At 18.2% G+C, this 17,276-nt stretch overlaps 3 protein-coding genes across 3 annotated transcripts; 2 read left to right on the forward strand and 1 right to left on the reverse strand.

Annotated features, from left to right (window-relative positions):
- Positions 1 to 971: 971 nt before the first annotated feature.
- Positions 972 to 6,755, forward strand: PADL01_0725500 (cation transporting ATPase, putative; the record flags this gene model as incomplete). Its single annotated transcript, XM_028681294.1, has 1 exon — positions 972 to 6,755. The coding sequence occupies one exon, from the start codon at positions 972 to 974 to the stop codon at positions 6,753 to 6,755; it is 5,784 nt and encodes a 1,927-aa protein (XP_028537686.1).
- Positions 6,756 to 8,865: 2,110 nt separating this feature from the next.
- PADL01_0725600 (conserved Plasmodium protein, unknown function) lies at positions 8,866 to 14,691 on the forward strand (the record flags this gene model as incomplete). The annotated part of the gene is made up of 1 exon (XM_028681295.1): positions 8,866 to 14,691. One exon carries the CDS (start codon positions 8,866 to 8,868, stop codon positions 14,689 to 14,691), a length of 5,826 nt encoding a protein of 1,941 aa, XP_028537687.1.
- A 781-nt stretch (positions 14,692 to 15,472) lies between these two features.
- On the reverse strand, positions 15,473 to 16,601 carry PADL01_0725700 (eukaryotic translation initiation factor 2 alpha subunit, putative; the record flags this gene model as incomplete). The annotated part of the gene is made up of 2 exons (XM_028681296.1): positions 15,473 to 16,314; positions 16,451 to 16,601. 2 exons carry the CDS (start codon positions 16,599 to 16,601, stop codon positions 15,473 to 15,475), a joined length of 993 nt encoding a protein of 330 aa, XP_028537688.1.
- Between the last annotated feature and the right edge of the window lie 675 nt (positions 16,602 to 17,276).

A 17,276-nucleotide genomic window follows, 5' to 3' on the forward strand; every position in this document is an offset into this window, starting at 1 on the left:
ATATATATGTATTTATATTATATACATACATATGGATTGTATGTTCATATATATAAATAATAATCTTATTACATGTAGATTAAGAGAATATATTAAGTTGTTTGAGAACATTTTTTTTTTTTAAGGAAAAAATAAGAGCCTTTTTATAATTTATTGATATTTCACTATTAAAAAAATTATATATTTTTATTTATAAGTATACAGAAAAGATTTGAGAAAAAAAAAAAATAATAATAAAAATAAATGAATTAAAAAATTAAACAAGAAATATATATATATTATATATATATATATATATATATATAATATTAATAAAAGAAAAAACAGAGGAAAAATAAAATATATTTAAAAAATAAAAATATATATTTATATATTAATATGTTTTAAATATTTTTTTATATACTACATTGTAACTTTAATTTTTTATTATTTTATTTATTTTTTTTTTTTTGATATATTTTTTTTTTCATTGTGGGATATATGGAAATGTTTTAAATTCTAAATATTATTTAAAATAATATGCTTTTTATCTGTTTATGAAAAGAGAGAAATAATTATAAGAACATAAAAAAAAAAAAATATATACATATATTTTACATTATATTTTTTTATATATCATATAGGGTTTGTTTGTTTATATATTTTCTTCATTTTAAAAATATATATTAAGTATTCAATATAAATTATTAAAATTGTGACCTTAAAAATATTTTTTACTCATCAATAGGAAAAAATATATATAAAATATATATATATATATATATATATATATATATATATAATATTATATTTATTTATTTTCTTTGTTGTATATCTTTGTGTGTTGAAGAAAGATATCTTTATCTTTAAGAATAGAATAATATTTACACACGCATATATATATATATATATATATATATATATAAACACATTTATATATATATATTTAATTAATATTATATTTTTCAAATTTTTTTGTAAATTAAAAAAGAATGAGTAGTAAATACAATATTTTAATTTATAAGAAAAAAAAAAAGCACCTTAGATTGGATGTATTGCTGTTTTTTTTTTATCTTATATTTTTGAATTTAATATTACAGAATAAAAAATTTGAAGCACAACAAAAAGATTATGAATATATTGAAAATTTGAAAATAAAAAATGTGGAGGAAGAAGGATTTGTACATGTAAAAAAATTTGATTCATCTTCTTCTTCATACAATTTTCAGGATATAGGAAATGAGGATGTGTTAGAAGAAGATAATAATAATATTAAAAGTATTAAAAGTATTAATAATATTAAAAGTATTAATAATATTAAAAGTATTAAAAGTATTAATAATATTAAAAGTATTAATAATGGTGAACCCAGAAATGATAATATAAATGTTGTAAATAATAAGAATAAATATAATAAATCTTTAAAAGAGAATGAAGAGATTGTTGGTGGTAGTGAAACAAATGAAAATAAGAAGAAAACGTTTGAGAGTGAAGATTTAAAAAATGAGAAATCATTTAAACCTATTATAATAGGGAAATATAATTTAATATACATATTTTATAGTATAGAATTTATATGTTTATTGTTGTTTATATGTTTACATGTTTTACTTTTTCTTTTATCACAATGGAATATAAAAATCAATTTGCTTATATCATATAAATCTTTACATAATAAGGATAAAAAAAAGTATTTATATAATTTAAAAAATTTATGTACACATGTTTATATCGAACCTTGTATTATTAAAAGTGAAGAAGGTAATAGTGGTAGTATATATGATAGAAATAGATATAATATGGATTCTAACTTTTATAAACCTAAGGCACAATTAATAGAATTAAAAAAGGTTGATAATGATATATATTTTTTTTATAAACAAAAGAAATATATTTTTAATTATAACACATTTGTATTTGAATCACTTAAACATTTTGATAATTTCAATGTTGGTTTTTATTTAAACTGGAAGGGATTAATAGATTATAATAAAGGGTCAGTTGTAAATAAAATGGATATATATAATAATAAAATGATGAAAAATATAAAAGAAAGTATAGCATGTAATAATATAGAAAGTATAATAAAAAAATTAGATACTTTATATACATCGCATAGTGACACTAGCAAGAAAGTATATATGAATGAGAAGGTAGATGAAATGAATGATAATAACAATAATAATAATAATAATAATAATAATAATAATAATTTAGTTCATAAAGAGAAGAATGTAAATAATATATATGATATGAAAAATATAGATGATACCAATAAGAATAATATGAATATAAAATATAGAGGTAAAACAAATAAAGGAAATAATAACCATATAGATATATCAAAAAGTTATAATATGAATAATATGTGTGAAATGGATGATGGTGATAATAAAAAAAAAATATATAATATACAAAATAATATACATAATAATATTAAAAAGAATGATAATTTGAATGATTCAAATTCTTTCTATTATAAAAAGAGCTCTTTCGAAATTCCTTATGATATATTTGTTCATAATAATATTGAAAAATATGGTGAAAATATATATGATATTCCTTGTCCTTGTTTCAAAGAATTATTATATGAATCTATGTTATCTCCTTTTTTTATATTTCAATTTTTTAGCATAGTATTATGGATGCTTGATAGTTATTGGTATTTTGGCATTTTCTCTATATTTATATTAATAATTTTAGAATCTCAGTTAATTAATAAAAGAATAAGAGAATTTAATATGATAAATGGAATGAAGGTGGATCCTCAGGATGTGTATGTATATCGTAATTTAAGATGGAATATTATGAAATCCAATATGTTATTGCCAGGAGATATATATATATTGACAAATGATATGAGTATGACTGATAATAATATATGTACTTGTGAAACGTTATTGATTGATGGAACATGTATTACAGATGAATCTATATTAACTGGGGAATCTGTTCCTTTAATAAAGGCATGTATAGATAAAAGCATAATGATAAGTGATAATAAAATGATTAAGAGTGAAAAAAATGAAAAAAATGAAAAAAATGAAAAAATTGAAAAAAATGAAAAAAATGAAAAAAATGAAAAAAATGAAAAAAATGAAAAAATTGAAAAAAATGAAAAAAATGAAAAAAATGAAAAAAATGAAAAAAATGAAAAAATTGAAAAAAATGAAAAAAATGAAAAAAATGAAAAAAATGAAAAAATTGAAAAAAATGAAAAAAATGACGATACAAATCATATGAATCATATGAATCATATGAATCATATGAATCATATGAATCATATTAATAGTTATAATAGTACATGTAATTTACAAAGTGATGGAGAAAACCTACATCATACATATTATCAAAATAAAGAAAATGAATTTATTAAAAATGATGAATATCATTTTGATCATTGCAATGTTTCTAATTCGTTATTTTGTAATAGACTTGATATAAAAAATAAGCACAAAAAACATATTGTATATGCAGGAACAAATATATTAATGACAAAAAATGAAAATAATAAATTTAATGGTAAGAAATTACCAGTGAATGGTTGTATAGGTATTGTATTAAGAAGCGGATTTTCAACATATCAAGGTAAATTAGTACGTACTATAATAAATACATCTGAGAAAGTAAATTCATCAAGTTTTGATTCTATAATATTTCTTATAATATTATTATTATTTTCTATATGTTCAAGTGCATATGTTGTATATAGTGTATTAAAATCGAATGAAGAAAGAAACTTATATAAATTATTATTATCAGTATCACATATTATAACAGCTGTTATTCCACCAGAATTCCCTATTACTCTTTCATTAGCAGTTACTATATCTATTGTCTATTTATATAATATGAAAATATATTGTACTGAGCCTTTTAGACTTCCTTTTTCTGGTAAGACTAATATATGTGCCTTTGATAAAACAGGAACTTTAACAGAAGATAATATGATAGTTTTAGGTTTATTTGGATTAGATAATAATTATAAAAAAATAAATGAAATTAAAGAATCCATTATAAATAAACAGAAAATTCCTTTTTTCTCTTTATCTGTAATAGCTGGTTGTCATTCTATATGTTCAATAAATAATAAATTATTAGGTGATCCTTTAGAAAAAAATTCTTTTATGAAATTAAAATGTGTTATGAAAAGTTTGAACCATACATATGTGAATACAAATAATAAGAATGATGATACTACCATTGATGAGAATAAAAATAATGATATGTTCAATTTAAAAAATGAAAAAAACAAAGACCAAAAAAAAATAAAAATAAAAAATGAATCTGTAGAAAATTTCCAAATTGTTAAGAGATTCTTTTTTTCTTCAGAATTACAAAGAATGACATGTATTCTTTTGCATGAAGGATTTCAAAATGATTGGTATGGTGATGAATATGAAACGGATACTTGTCATTCGGATGACACAAATGAAAATATAAAAAGGGATGTATTACATAATAATATGAATGATATATCAAAGTCCAGATGTTATAAGGATTATGATGAGATATTAAAAAAGTTGAAAAGAAAAAATAATAATGAGAATGAAACACAAAGTGAAGATGATATGGATCAGAATGATTATTCTAATTATAACACTACAGAGAAGCAAAAGAAGAAGAAAAATAAAATAAAAAATATTCTTTTTGTAAAAAAAAAGAAAGAAAATAAGGATAAATGTGTAAAACAATATTTAGTTGTAAGTAAAGGTTCTCCTGAATTAATGAAAAGATTTTTAAAAAAAATACCAGAGCATTATGATGAAGTATTAAATAGTTTATCAATAAAAGGATATCGTGTTTTATGTTTGGCTGTAAATATATTAGATGATAATATGTTTAATGAAAATATTAGAAGAGAAGATGTTGAAAAGGATTTATATTTTTGTGGTTTCTTGACATTTATATGTCCTATAAAAGTTAGTACACCTAATTATATATTAAATATAAAAAATGCAGGAATAAAAAATATAATGATAACAGGAGATAATGCTTTGACAGCTTGTCAGGTATCTCAAGATGTTAATATTATTCCTGATGTAGCAAATAAGCACATTTTAATTCTAAAGTTGAAGGAGATATCATATGACATGTTAAATGAGAAAGTAATAAACACATTAAGTGTGATTAATAAGATGATGACAAATAATGATGATACATGTGATGATATGAGTACAAATAATACGAATAATACTGTAAAAGATTTTTCAGATGATAATAAAATCTTTAATAAGGATGACATAAAAGATTCTATTGAATTTTTGACATGTATAAAAAATAAGGAGACAAATATTTTTTTAAAAAATCATGTAGAGAATCTAATAAAAATAATAGAAATGAATTGCGATAAATGTAGTAATATATTATATTTTATGAATAGAGAAAATAAGAAAATATTACCATTTATTGATAATATAGATTACATAAAAGGTTGTGGTGCTTTATTTTCGTTGTGCATAACAGGAGATATAATTGATTATTTTTTACAAGTTTATAAGAATAATTTGAATATATTTAATGAGTTAATAAGAGGTGTGTATATATTTTGTAGGATGTCTCCAAAAAATAAAGAGATAATAATAAAAACGTTAAATAAAATTGGATATATAACAATAATGTGTGGTGATGGAACTAATGACATGGCTGCTTTGAAGGCAGCACATGTAGGTGTATCATTATTGAGTATAAAGGTGAGTTATAAGAATAAAGATGGAAAGAATAAAAAAATGTTATATGATGAGAGAAAGAATTCTTTAAATAATAATAATATGATGATGATGAATATGTATGGTGATGGACGTTCAAGAAGTTTATATGATAATTTAAGAGCTTCTTATGCTGAAGCAAGAAACATAATAAATAATAATAATAATAATAGTGGTACTAATTGTGGGATGGGTTTAAAATTTAGACGTTCATATGAACAAATGAAATTATATAATGAGAAAAAGAAAGAATTAGAACAGATGTTACAATCACTTGATGATTCTTTACCATTAATAAAATTAGGAGAAGCAAGTATAGCATCACCATTTACATATAAAGGAAATGATATAAAATGTATAAAGGAGATAATATCATGTGGTCGCTGTGCTTTATCTAAAGTAATAATGATGTATAAGTTGATGATAATAAATTCTTTAATTACAGCATTTTCAGTATCTATATTAACATTAGATGGTGTAAAATTAAGTGATGCTCAAACAACTGTTATATCATTATTATATACATCTTTAATTGTTTTAATATCTAAAACATCACCTTTAAAAAGTATTACAAATTACAAACCTCCTAATTCATTATTTAATTTTAGTGTTATCATATCATTATTATTACAGATAATTATTCATTTCTCTATATTAATATATGGTTGGAAATTAGCATGTACATATAGAGAAATTAATTATATACCAGATATTAAAGGAGAGTTTAAACCAAATATTGTAAATACATGTATATATTATTTAATTTATTGTATTAATCTATCTATTTTTTCATGTAATTATGAAGGATTACCATTTATGATACCAATACATAAAAATAAAGAAATTGTCTATATTTTTGTAGTCAATTTCTTTTTTCTTCTTCTTTTAATTATGGATTTATTTCCATACTTAAATTATTTCTTCTCTCTAGTGTCATTTCCTAATATACATTTTAAATGTTTCTTTTTCTTCTTAATGTTGCTAGATATTTTTTTGCCTTATCTAGTAACAAATCTGTTAAAATCATTCAGATTTTATATATTCAATAAATATCAAATTAGTATTTAATATAAATGCATATTTTTTTTTATACATTTCATATATCTTAACATTTTAAGACAATTAATTTTTAATCATATATATATATATATATGTATATATTTTATTATTTGGATATGGGGTATCACCTTCCAAAATATATAGTACATTTAATAAGTCATTTTATTCTTTATATTTTTTCATGTTTAAAGACAAGAAATTTAATTATAAAAAAATAATACTTAAACTCAAGAAAGACATAAAAAAAAAAAAAAAAAAAAAAAAAATTACACAACCATATATATATATATATATATATATATATATATATATTTATTTATTTGTATATATTATATTTACATATTTGTAAATATCTATTTATTTTTTTAATGATATATATTTTAATTTCCTTGTAGATATGATCAGATTTGATCTTATATATAAAGAATACTTATTAAATATTTATAAACTCAAAGTATGATTAAAATAAATTACTTATATAAATAAATATACTATTACTTTATATAATATAAATATTGTGACTTTTTCTATATATATTATAAATAAATATATATTTTTTTTTTTTTTTTTTCGTAATATTTTGTCGGTGCATAAAATTATTTGTATTACAGTATTGATATAATATATATAAATTTGAAATATATAACCTAAATAATTAAATTATTAATATAAAAAAATATATATATATATTTATTTATATATGTACGGATAACCTTTAATATTTTTTAAAAAAAATGAAAATAAGGCGTTGTAAAAAAAAAAAAAGAACAAATTTTTGTAATTTTTTTTTTTTTTTTTTTTCTTAAGCTATACTTCTTAATATATAAAAAGTATACAAAGATATACTTAATAAAAATATAATAAAAAATTGTAATTATTTTATTATATATTAATTTTTAAATTTTAAACCTTAAATTGGTTTCTTTTTTATTATGGATCATTAATCATAAAAATAAATAAAATAAAAAAATAAATAAATGAATATATTATATATATATATATATATATATATATATATATTTCAAAGCCTTAATTAAATAAATAATATAATAATATAAAATATATATATTATATATATAACGGTAAGATTTATTTATCTATGAGAGTATATAAAATAAAAAAAAATATATATAATATATATATACATACATATATAATTATATATTTATATGATATATATGTCATATATTATATGTTTATATTCTTTCATATTATTAAATATATTAATATATATCATATTATATATTTTTTAATATATTTATATATATATACAACATTTTGTTATTTTAATATTCTTAATTTTATTTATTTATTGTACTTATTTTTTTGTATTAATTTTTTTTTTCTGTACTTATAAATAAACAATATATATATATTATGATTAAAATATACAACTTTAGTTGTATTGTTAAAAGAAGATAAAAAATATAATACAAACAGAATAATAATAAAAAAAAAAAAAAAATAAAATAAATAAATAAGAAATATATAAATATAATATATAAAATTATATATTTTATAGATATAGTAATTATATATTTATATATATATTATATTTATATATATATATATATATTTTTTTTTTTTTAATATTACAAATGTAATATATAAAAATAAGATTAAATAATAAAATCAATATAACTTTTATTTAATACCGTGGACACAAAAAAATAAAAAGAAAAAAAAAAAAAAAAGAAAATTTTTGTGTTAATATATGAAGAAGATATTAATTTTTTAGAGAGAAAAATAAATTTTTTGAAGAGACGTCTCTTCAACTATATGTGTATACATAATAATACATATTATTATATGTTGAAATGTATATAAAATATATATATATATATATATATATAATATATATATAATTTTATATTTATATATATAATTTAATTTTTTTTTTTTATATATTTCTTCATTGAGATGTATTTAGAAAAAATGTCAAGGAAATAATATAGAAAAACCTTTTTTTAAATTAATAAAAAATAAAGAAGAAAAGAATAAAATAAAATCAAAAAAAAAATAATAATAACAATTATTATTATTATTGATATTATTATTATTATATGAATAAGTCATATATAAATAATCATCGTTATTTATAAATTACATATTTTATAAAATGAAAGAGATAAGTTTAGATAATGAGTTAGAGTTATTTTATGAATATATTACATCGTTTGAATATATTATTAGAAATTTTAGTAACTATATAAAAAGGAAAAAAAGAAATTATAAAACTATTAAAAGAAAGGATATAATAAATGATGTTGTTAATAAATATTTGAATAAAATAATTCCTATAAAACTATTGCTTCATATGAAATGTCCTAAGAATAGGAGATTCTATGAAAATTTGTTTATTTGTTGTTATTATCATGTAATAATAAAATATATTATATATGACCCTGTGTTTAATTTACAGAGGATTATAGAATATTGTTGTGAAAATAAAATGAAAAGAGAACAATTGGAAGAGAATAAAATGGAGAAGGATAATAAACAGAGTGATAAGAATAAAGGAGAGAACAAAATGAATTACAATAATATATTTAATAGTGATAATATATTAAATAATGATAATACATTTAATAATGATAATACATTTAATAATGATAATATATTAAATAATGATAATATTTTCAATTGTAATATTAATAATTGTAAGAAAAAGACAAAGAAACAAGGGAAGAAAAAAACAAGTGCTGATGAACCCATTAAGGATAATTTAATAGAAGGTTGTGATGATACACCATTTGATGATTATACAAATTTTTTTAATCCAACAAAAAAAGATAATATAAGTTTTTTATCTAAAGAGAAAAAGATGAATATAATTTATGATATTATTAATATATGTAAAGAAAATAATATATTATATAAAATATTAAATGATGATTATATTATATTAAATGAAACATATGAAGAAATATGTCACGTCACATATTCATTTGGTATTATGTGTTATGTGTTTGGTTTTTATAAATTCTTTAAAATTGAAAATATAAAAATTATAAAAAATAATAATATATGTTCCTATAATTTATTTCAATGGGTATACAACATTAAATATACTATTTGCAAATATTATTCTTATATATCTAATGATCTTAAGAATATAAAGATGGTTGATGATAATATAAATAATATAGATGATAAAAAAAGAAAAAGTTATATATGGACAGATTATTATAATAATATAAATCCTAATATAAATATTCTTGATGACAATGAAGAGTTTTTAAATTATATAATATATGATTACATATGTAATCTTAAAATTATATGTAATAAATTATTTAACCCTCATAATAATTCTTTGTATATTATATTTAATGAGTATATAGAAGAATCTTTTAAAAATTACATGATCAAAAAAAATAAAGAAATGCAAGAAATCTTTTCTATCTCATCATCGTTTGTAGATATAAAAGGAAAACAAAAAATAGATAATATGGATTCAGTTCATATGTGTAATATAAAAAAAAATGGGATACAAAAATGTTCATATATAAATGATTATTTATTTTGTAATAATAATAAGAGGGAATATAATACTCAGAATGAACAGTATCTACAAATAATAGATAATTCTCGCGAGGGATTTATTGCCTTTAAAAAGAAGTATAAAAAAAATTTTATTTTAAAAGATAATTTAGATATAAGTCTACACAGCTTAAAATTAGTTATTCATTGTTTAAATAATATTTATGGTGACGATGAAAATGATGTATATGGAATGAATGACATATATAGAGATGATAATACTTTAGATGATAAGAAGTTAGATGATGAAAAAAATTTCAGTGGTGAAAAAAATTTAAGTGATATAATTTCCTATGATGATACCATTTCAAAAGAGAAAAGGAAAATAAAATATGAGAAGATAAAGAAGCACCTTGATAATTTATATAACAAAATGAAAAACATGAAAAGTTTTAAAGTATATATTTGGATGTATTTGTATGTAAATTTTGTGTTTGATTTTTTTTATGTTAATATAAAAAAGAATTATCGTAAAATAAATAATTATTGTTTATGTTTTGATGAGTGTATGCATGAGAATAATCATGTGGAAAATATTTTAGGTGGTAATAATAATAATAATAATACAAACAATAATAATAATAATAATAATACAAATAATAATAATAATAATAGTAATAATAATAATAGTAATAATAATAGTAACAACAACAATAATAATAACAACGATAATAGTAACAGTAACAATAATAATATTAAGAAGAAATATATCATTGTATTCAATTTATCAGGGCTTATCGATTTTATCAATAAAAAAAATAACCTTGAAAAGAAAAAGATATCTGTGATGCTTAAGAATTATATAGACCATGTATTATTTAATGAGTGCAAAGAATTGTTTATGGAGGAATTAAATGTAGATGAGAAGAAAAATAAAAACGATATTGATGGTGATGATTATCATAAGATAAAATTTTCACATCCTCTAGAAGAGTGGGAGAAAACAAATACAAAAAATGGTATAGATGAAAAATGTAAAAAGAAAAAAAATAGTTTATTAGATGAATCGATAAATAATTCTGTTATTAGAAATAATAATAATATGACACAAGATAGTACTTATTTATATAATATAAAAAATGATGAAGAAGAGAATATTCATTCGAATGGATTATTATCATCATGTAAACAATATGAAATAGAGAAATACTATAAAGGAAAAATAAGAATAAGTAATTTTGTAAATGATTATATTTGTATGTTTATATCTTATTTAATTTTGATAGATATGAAATTATCTTTGTTATTATTAGAAAAATATAATTTAAAAATACCAAATAAATATTTAGATTTAAGTTGTTATATATATATATGTCAGATGAATAAATATAATCCAAATATTATTTTCTTTATAAGTAAATTTCATATACATCGTTATATATTAATAAATGATGTTGCCAATAAAAATCTTAAGGAAAATTATAAGATATATAAAAATATTGAATGTAACAATAATGTTATAAATAATACAACAAATGGAATAATTAATGCAAACACTGGTAATAGCGTTAATAGTCTTAATACTATTAATAGTTGCAACAATAATCACAGTGATAATATTAAAAATAGCGATTTTAATTTTAGATTCTTAGATGATATAATTACCATTTATAAAAAACAAAACAATGACATACATAATTGTCATAATATAAATAATGGTACTCTTCAAAATAATCCTTTTTCAAATGACAAATTGGTTTATTCAAAAAATAATTTATTTAATCTTAATGATAATATAAATGATGTAAGTAGTATAGAAACAAATAATGCTAATTTAAAAGATTGCTCTATTACTTACGAACAAAATAATTGTAAATATAATAATTTTTTGAAGAATGGTTCCTTTGATTTATATAATGCAAATGGTGAAAATGAAGGGAATGGAAATAATATAATTAATAGGTGCAATATAGATGTAATAGAATCTAATATGAGGGATAACAAATTAAATGAAATATATTTTAAAAAAGATATGAATTTAAAGAATGAAGATTATAAAGATGATATATATAAAAATATGAATAGAAATATATCCCATTCTTTATTAAATAAAGAGATCAATATTTACGATAATATAGATGAATATAATATATATAGAATAAATGAATTTAATAATATTGATAAATATTTTAATGTAGATAATATTAAGAATATAAATTTCATAAATAGTAATATATATCCTTTAAAAATAAATATATCTTATAATTTAAATTTGAATGAGATGTTTATGAATGATTGTAGAGTTTCTAATGTTATAAATGTTTGTAAGGGGGATACAACATTAGAGTTAGAATTAATAAAACAAAGAATTATAAATGGCAATATAAAATATGCTATAAAATTAATTAAGATATTTAATTATGAATTATTACATTTCCCGAATTTATTTTTTTATTTAAATTATAAATCATATAATTATTTATTAAGTAGTTTTGATAAAAAATATATTATATATTATTTATATGACAATCCAAAATATTTAAAAATATATTTTAATTCTTTATTAAAAAAAAAGAATAAAGAATCTTGTATCATGTGTATCTATTTCTTATATCCCTTATATATGAATTTGGAAGATGCTGATTTTAAAACATTTTATTATTTATTTTATAAGCATAAGAAGGGTAAGAAAATGAGTTATTCAACAAGTGGTTTATATAATAACACTAGTAATATGAACACTGTTGGTAATTATATAAACAGTTCAAATAATATGAATAATATGAATAATATAAATCATATGTATAATAATATGTATAGCACATGTGGTCATTATAATTATTATAATAATGATATATATTTTGAAGGAGAATATTTCGTATGCGATTGTAGGGATGGAAACAAAAATATGTTGACGACCATAGAACCCAATAATATGAACAACAATAATAATAATAATAACAATAATAACAATAATAATAATAATAATAATAATTACAATTTTGTGTGTATATCAAGTTGTAGTAATATTATGTGGTTTCTAAAAAATGAATGTAATATAATAAATGAAGAATATTTTATATTTAGAAATGAAGAGGATATATATTTTGAGACCTTGAATAGAATATATAAAATAAGTGATCTATGTAAATATTTTGATATGTTTAAAATATTAAAGAAGATACATTCAGAAATTATAAAAAGTTCGTTTGATTATTTAATAAAAATAAAAGGATCATGTTCTTGTCAAAAGAATTATATATGTATAAACGATTTAGGATCTTGTTTTAATGATGTTGTTATTGTAGATAAATTTAAAGATTTTTATATCTTATATGAAAAAATTAAAAAGTATGAAAAGATACTTTTTATAGATGCTGAATGGAAATGTGCTGTATTTAGAGAGAGCCCTATCATATCTATTTTTCAGATAGCTTTAAAAGATAGTGCACTCTCATATATTATTGATGTGAAGAGTATATCCCTTGAAAATTATAATGTTCATTATTATATATCTGATTTGTTTAGAGATGAAAATATTATAAAAATCGGTGTCGCTTTTTTAAATAATGATATGTTACACTTTAGAAAATACTATGATATTTTAAATATGTTAATAAGTGAAAAATATAAAAATATATTAATTGATGACAGCGATATGGATAGTGAAGAAAAGCCAATGAAAAATAAAAATGTGAATATAAGTACATATAATGATTTTATGAATATATATAGTAACAACACAAATAATAATAATACTAATATTAAGAGGAATGATAATGCTGGATTATTAAAAAAAATAATGAAGAATATACATGATTACACAATAAATTATAGTGGTGATAACATGGGGAGTGGAAATAATATACTTGGAAATGATAATAGAGGTTATTCATATGGATATACAAATAATACAACCCATATGAACAACAACAATAATAATAATAGTAGTAGTAGTAGTAGTTATAGTTTTAATAATAATTTGTTTAATTTAAATGATAAGACAAAAGAAGAATCACGTAATATAAAAGTTAACGATAATTTATATGATGATATAAGCTATAAAAATATTTTCCCTGTAAATTATTTTATAAAATATAAAAATAACAATAAATTAATTAATGATCTTTTAAATACAAAATGTAAAACATGTAATAAATTAGGTATATATAGTTGTATACATAAATATTATAATTTAGAATATATATATAATAAATATTATGATCATTTGAAATATTCATTTCCATATCTTAAAAAAAATATGAGTTACTCTGTTAAATTCTTTGGTAAAATATTATTTCCAGAAAAACAAGTTAATAAAGAATGCCAAATTATTAATTGGAATTTTAGACCTCTTTCATCAAGTAGTGTTGAATATGCAATATTAGATGTTCTCATTCTAAAAAATTTTTTTAATTTAATTCAAGCAAAATTACCAATAAATATTGAATGTGCCTTATGAACATAAAAAAAAAAAAATACATATATATATATATATATATATATATATATATATATATTTATTTATTTATTGTTTTATATATTATTATTTTATTTTATATTTTTTTATTTGTGCTAAAATATATTTTAAAGTATTGTTTATTGTTTAATTAAATATAAGGTAAACATTTCTATTTTTTTATACCTAATGGTTATATATATAAATATATATATATATTATATACATTTTTGTATGGCACCTTGATATATCGTCTCATTTTACCTTATATATATATTTTTTTTTTTGTGATCTTTTTAATCAACATGTCTTTATATTTTTTAATGTAAATTTTTTTTAAGATTATATTATATTTTTTTATAAAAATTTTACATGACTTGTTTAATAATTTTTTTTTAATAATTTTTAAAGAATATATATATATATATATATACATATATATAAATATATATATATATATAAAACATAATAAAAAATTTTAATTAAAATTTATAAGAACAACATATATACACATACATAAAATAAAAATGATGTGTATATAAAAAAAAAAAAAAAAAAATGAGAAGGTTGATAAAATGAATAAATCATATATGCTGGTAACACAAAGATAACCTCTTATATAATATATCAAAAAGGTATGACTTTGTATATATATATAAATATATATATAAATATAAATATATATATAAATATAAATATATATATAAATATAAATATATATATAAATATTCATATATTTTTTTATATTTATATGTTTATATTTCTTCCTTTATTATAATATAATTTAATCTTCTTCTTCCTCTTCTTCTTCACTTGTATTTTCATCTTCATCACTGGAATTTTCGTCATCGTCATCACTAGAATTATAATCATCATCATCACTTGATATTCCATCATGCTTATCTAATAATTCTTCTAGACGTTTTTCTTCATCTCCTCCAATAACTAATATTTCTCCTTGTTGTTTAAAATCACCTCCTTTATATTCTTTAATTTTATCACTTATAACTTTCATAGCTTCTTGAATTTTTGACATACCAAGATCTTTATCATGACAGGAAGTAACAATAACATATTGAGGAGGAGCAATTAATTTTATATTAATAGAGACTTTATCATTTGATATTTCTTTTCCTTTTTTGAGAGCTTCTTTAACAGCATCAATACCTTCATATCCAAAACACCAGACGTCAATTCTGCCTCTTAATTTTAATGCTTGTGGAGTAAGTCTTAGTTTAATATCTTTTAATAAAGAATTTTTAATTTCTTCTGATATATCTAATCCTTTAAATACATTTTCTGGATTCATAGTAGCTTCTTTCAATGCATCTAAAGCATGTCCATATCTTTCATATAATGGCCATATAGCTTTCTCATTTAATTCTTCAACAGTAATACCATGTTCTTTAGCTACATGTCGTACTGTCTGGTGTACCTTTTTAGACTTTGAAAATTTTTCTTCACATTTTATTATATCTTTTGGAGATACTCTTCTTTTTGATAAATCGATATATCCTTTTTGGCTATCGACTCTTAAAACAAGTACAACTTCATGCCTACCTACACGTATTAATTTGTTAACACTTCTGAATCTTCTTTTGGAGAGTTCGGACATTAAAATCATACCTTCAAAAGGGGACAAAAAATAAAAATAAAAATAAAAATAAATAAAAATAAATAATATATACATGAACATATAACATATATATATATATATATATATATTTTTTTTTTTTTTTTTTTTTTTTTTATTATTTATTACCTTCCATATCGTTATATTCCAATATAGAAACGTAAGCTCCCATATCCTCAATTCTATTAACCTTAACCATAATCAAATCATCTACTTCAGGAAACTTTTTTTTATAAAAACGGCAGTCCCCCAAATCAGCTTTAACTCGCATTTCAGTCATCTTGTTATAAATAATCAATATATGAGAACTTGTACGATATGATATAAATAAATATATATAAATATATATATATATATATATAATATATAATATATATATTATATATTATAATATATATTTTTTTTTTTTTTTTTTTTTTTTTTTTTTTTTTTTTTTTTTTTTTTTTTTTTTTTGGGGTAACAATAATATTTACATATAATCCATACAATATACTTTTCTTTACGTTCTTATAAAATATTTTCTAATTCTTTTTTTTATGGGAAAAGGAAAAAAAGAAAAAAAAAAAAAAAAAAGGATAATTAAAAAAAAAATATATATCATATATATATAATATATAAAATAATTATATGTATATAATACAATTTCTTTTTATATATATTTATTTTTCATATATAAATAAAAAAAATATTAATATATAAAAGTAAATGAAAAAAAAAAAAAAAAAAAAAAAAAAAAAAAGATTTTATATCTTATAAAAAAAAGGAATCTAAAAATTTAATATTTTCATAATTTTTAAAATATTTACATATTACATATATATTTATTATATATATGGTACAAAAAAGTATAATAAATATATATATATAATATATATATATTCAAATAGAAATAAAATTGTTAATATCCCTAAAAATAAAAAATATATATATATATATATATATATGTTATATTTAG

Source organism: Plasmodium sp. gorilla clade G2, assembly GCF_900097015.1.
Source record: "Plasmodium sp. gorilla clade G2 genome assembly, chromosome: 7".
NCBI lineage: Eukaryota > Apicomplexa > Aconoidasida > Haemosporida > Plasmodiidae > Plasmodium > Plasmodium adleri (nom. inval.).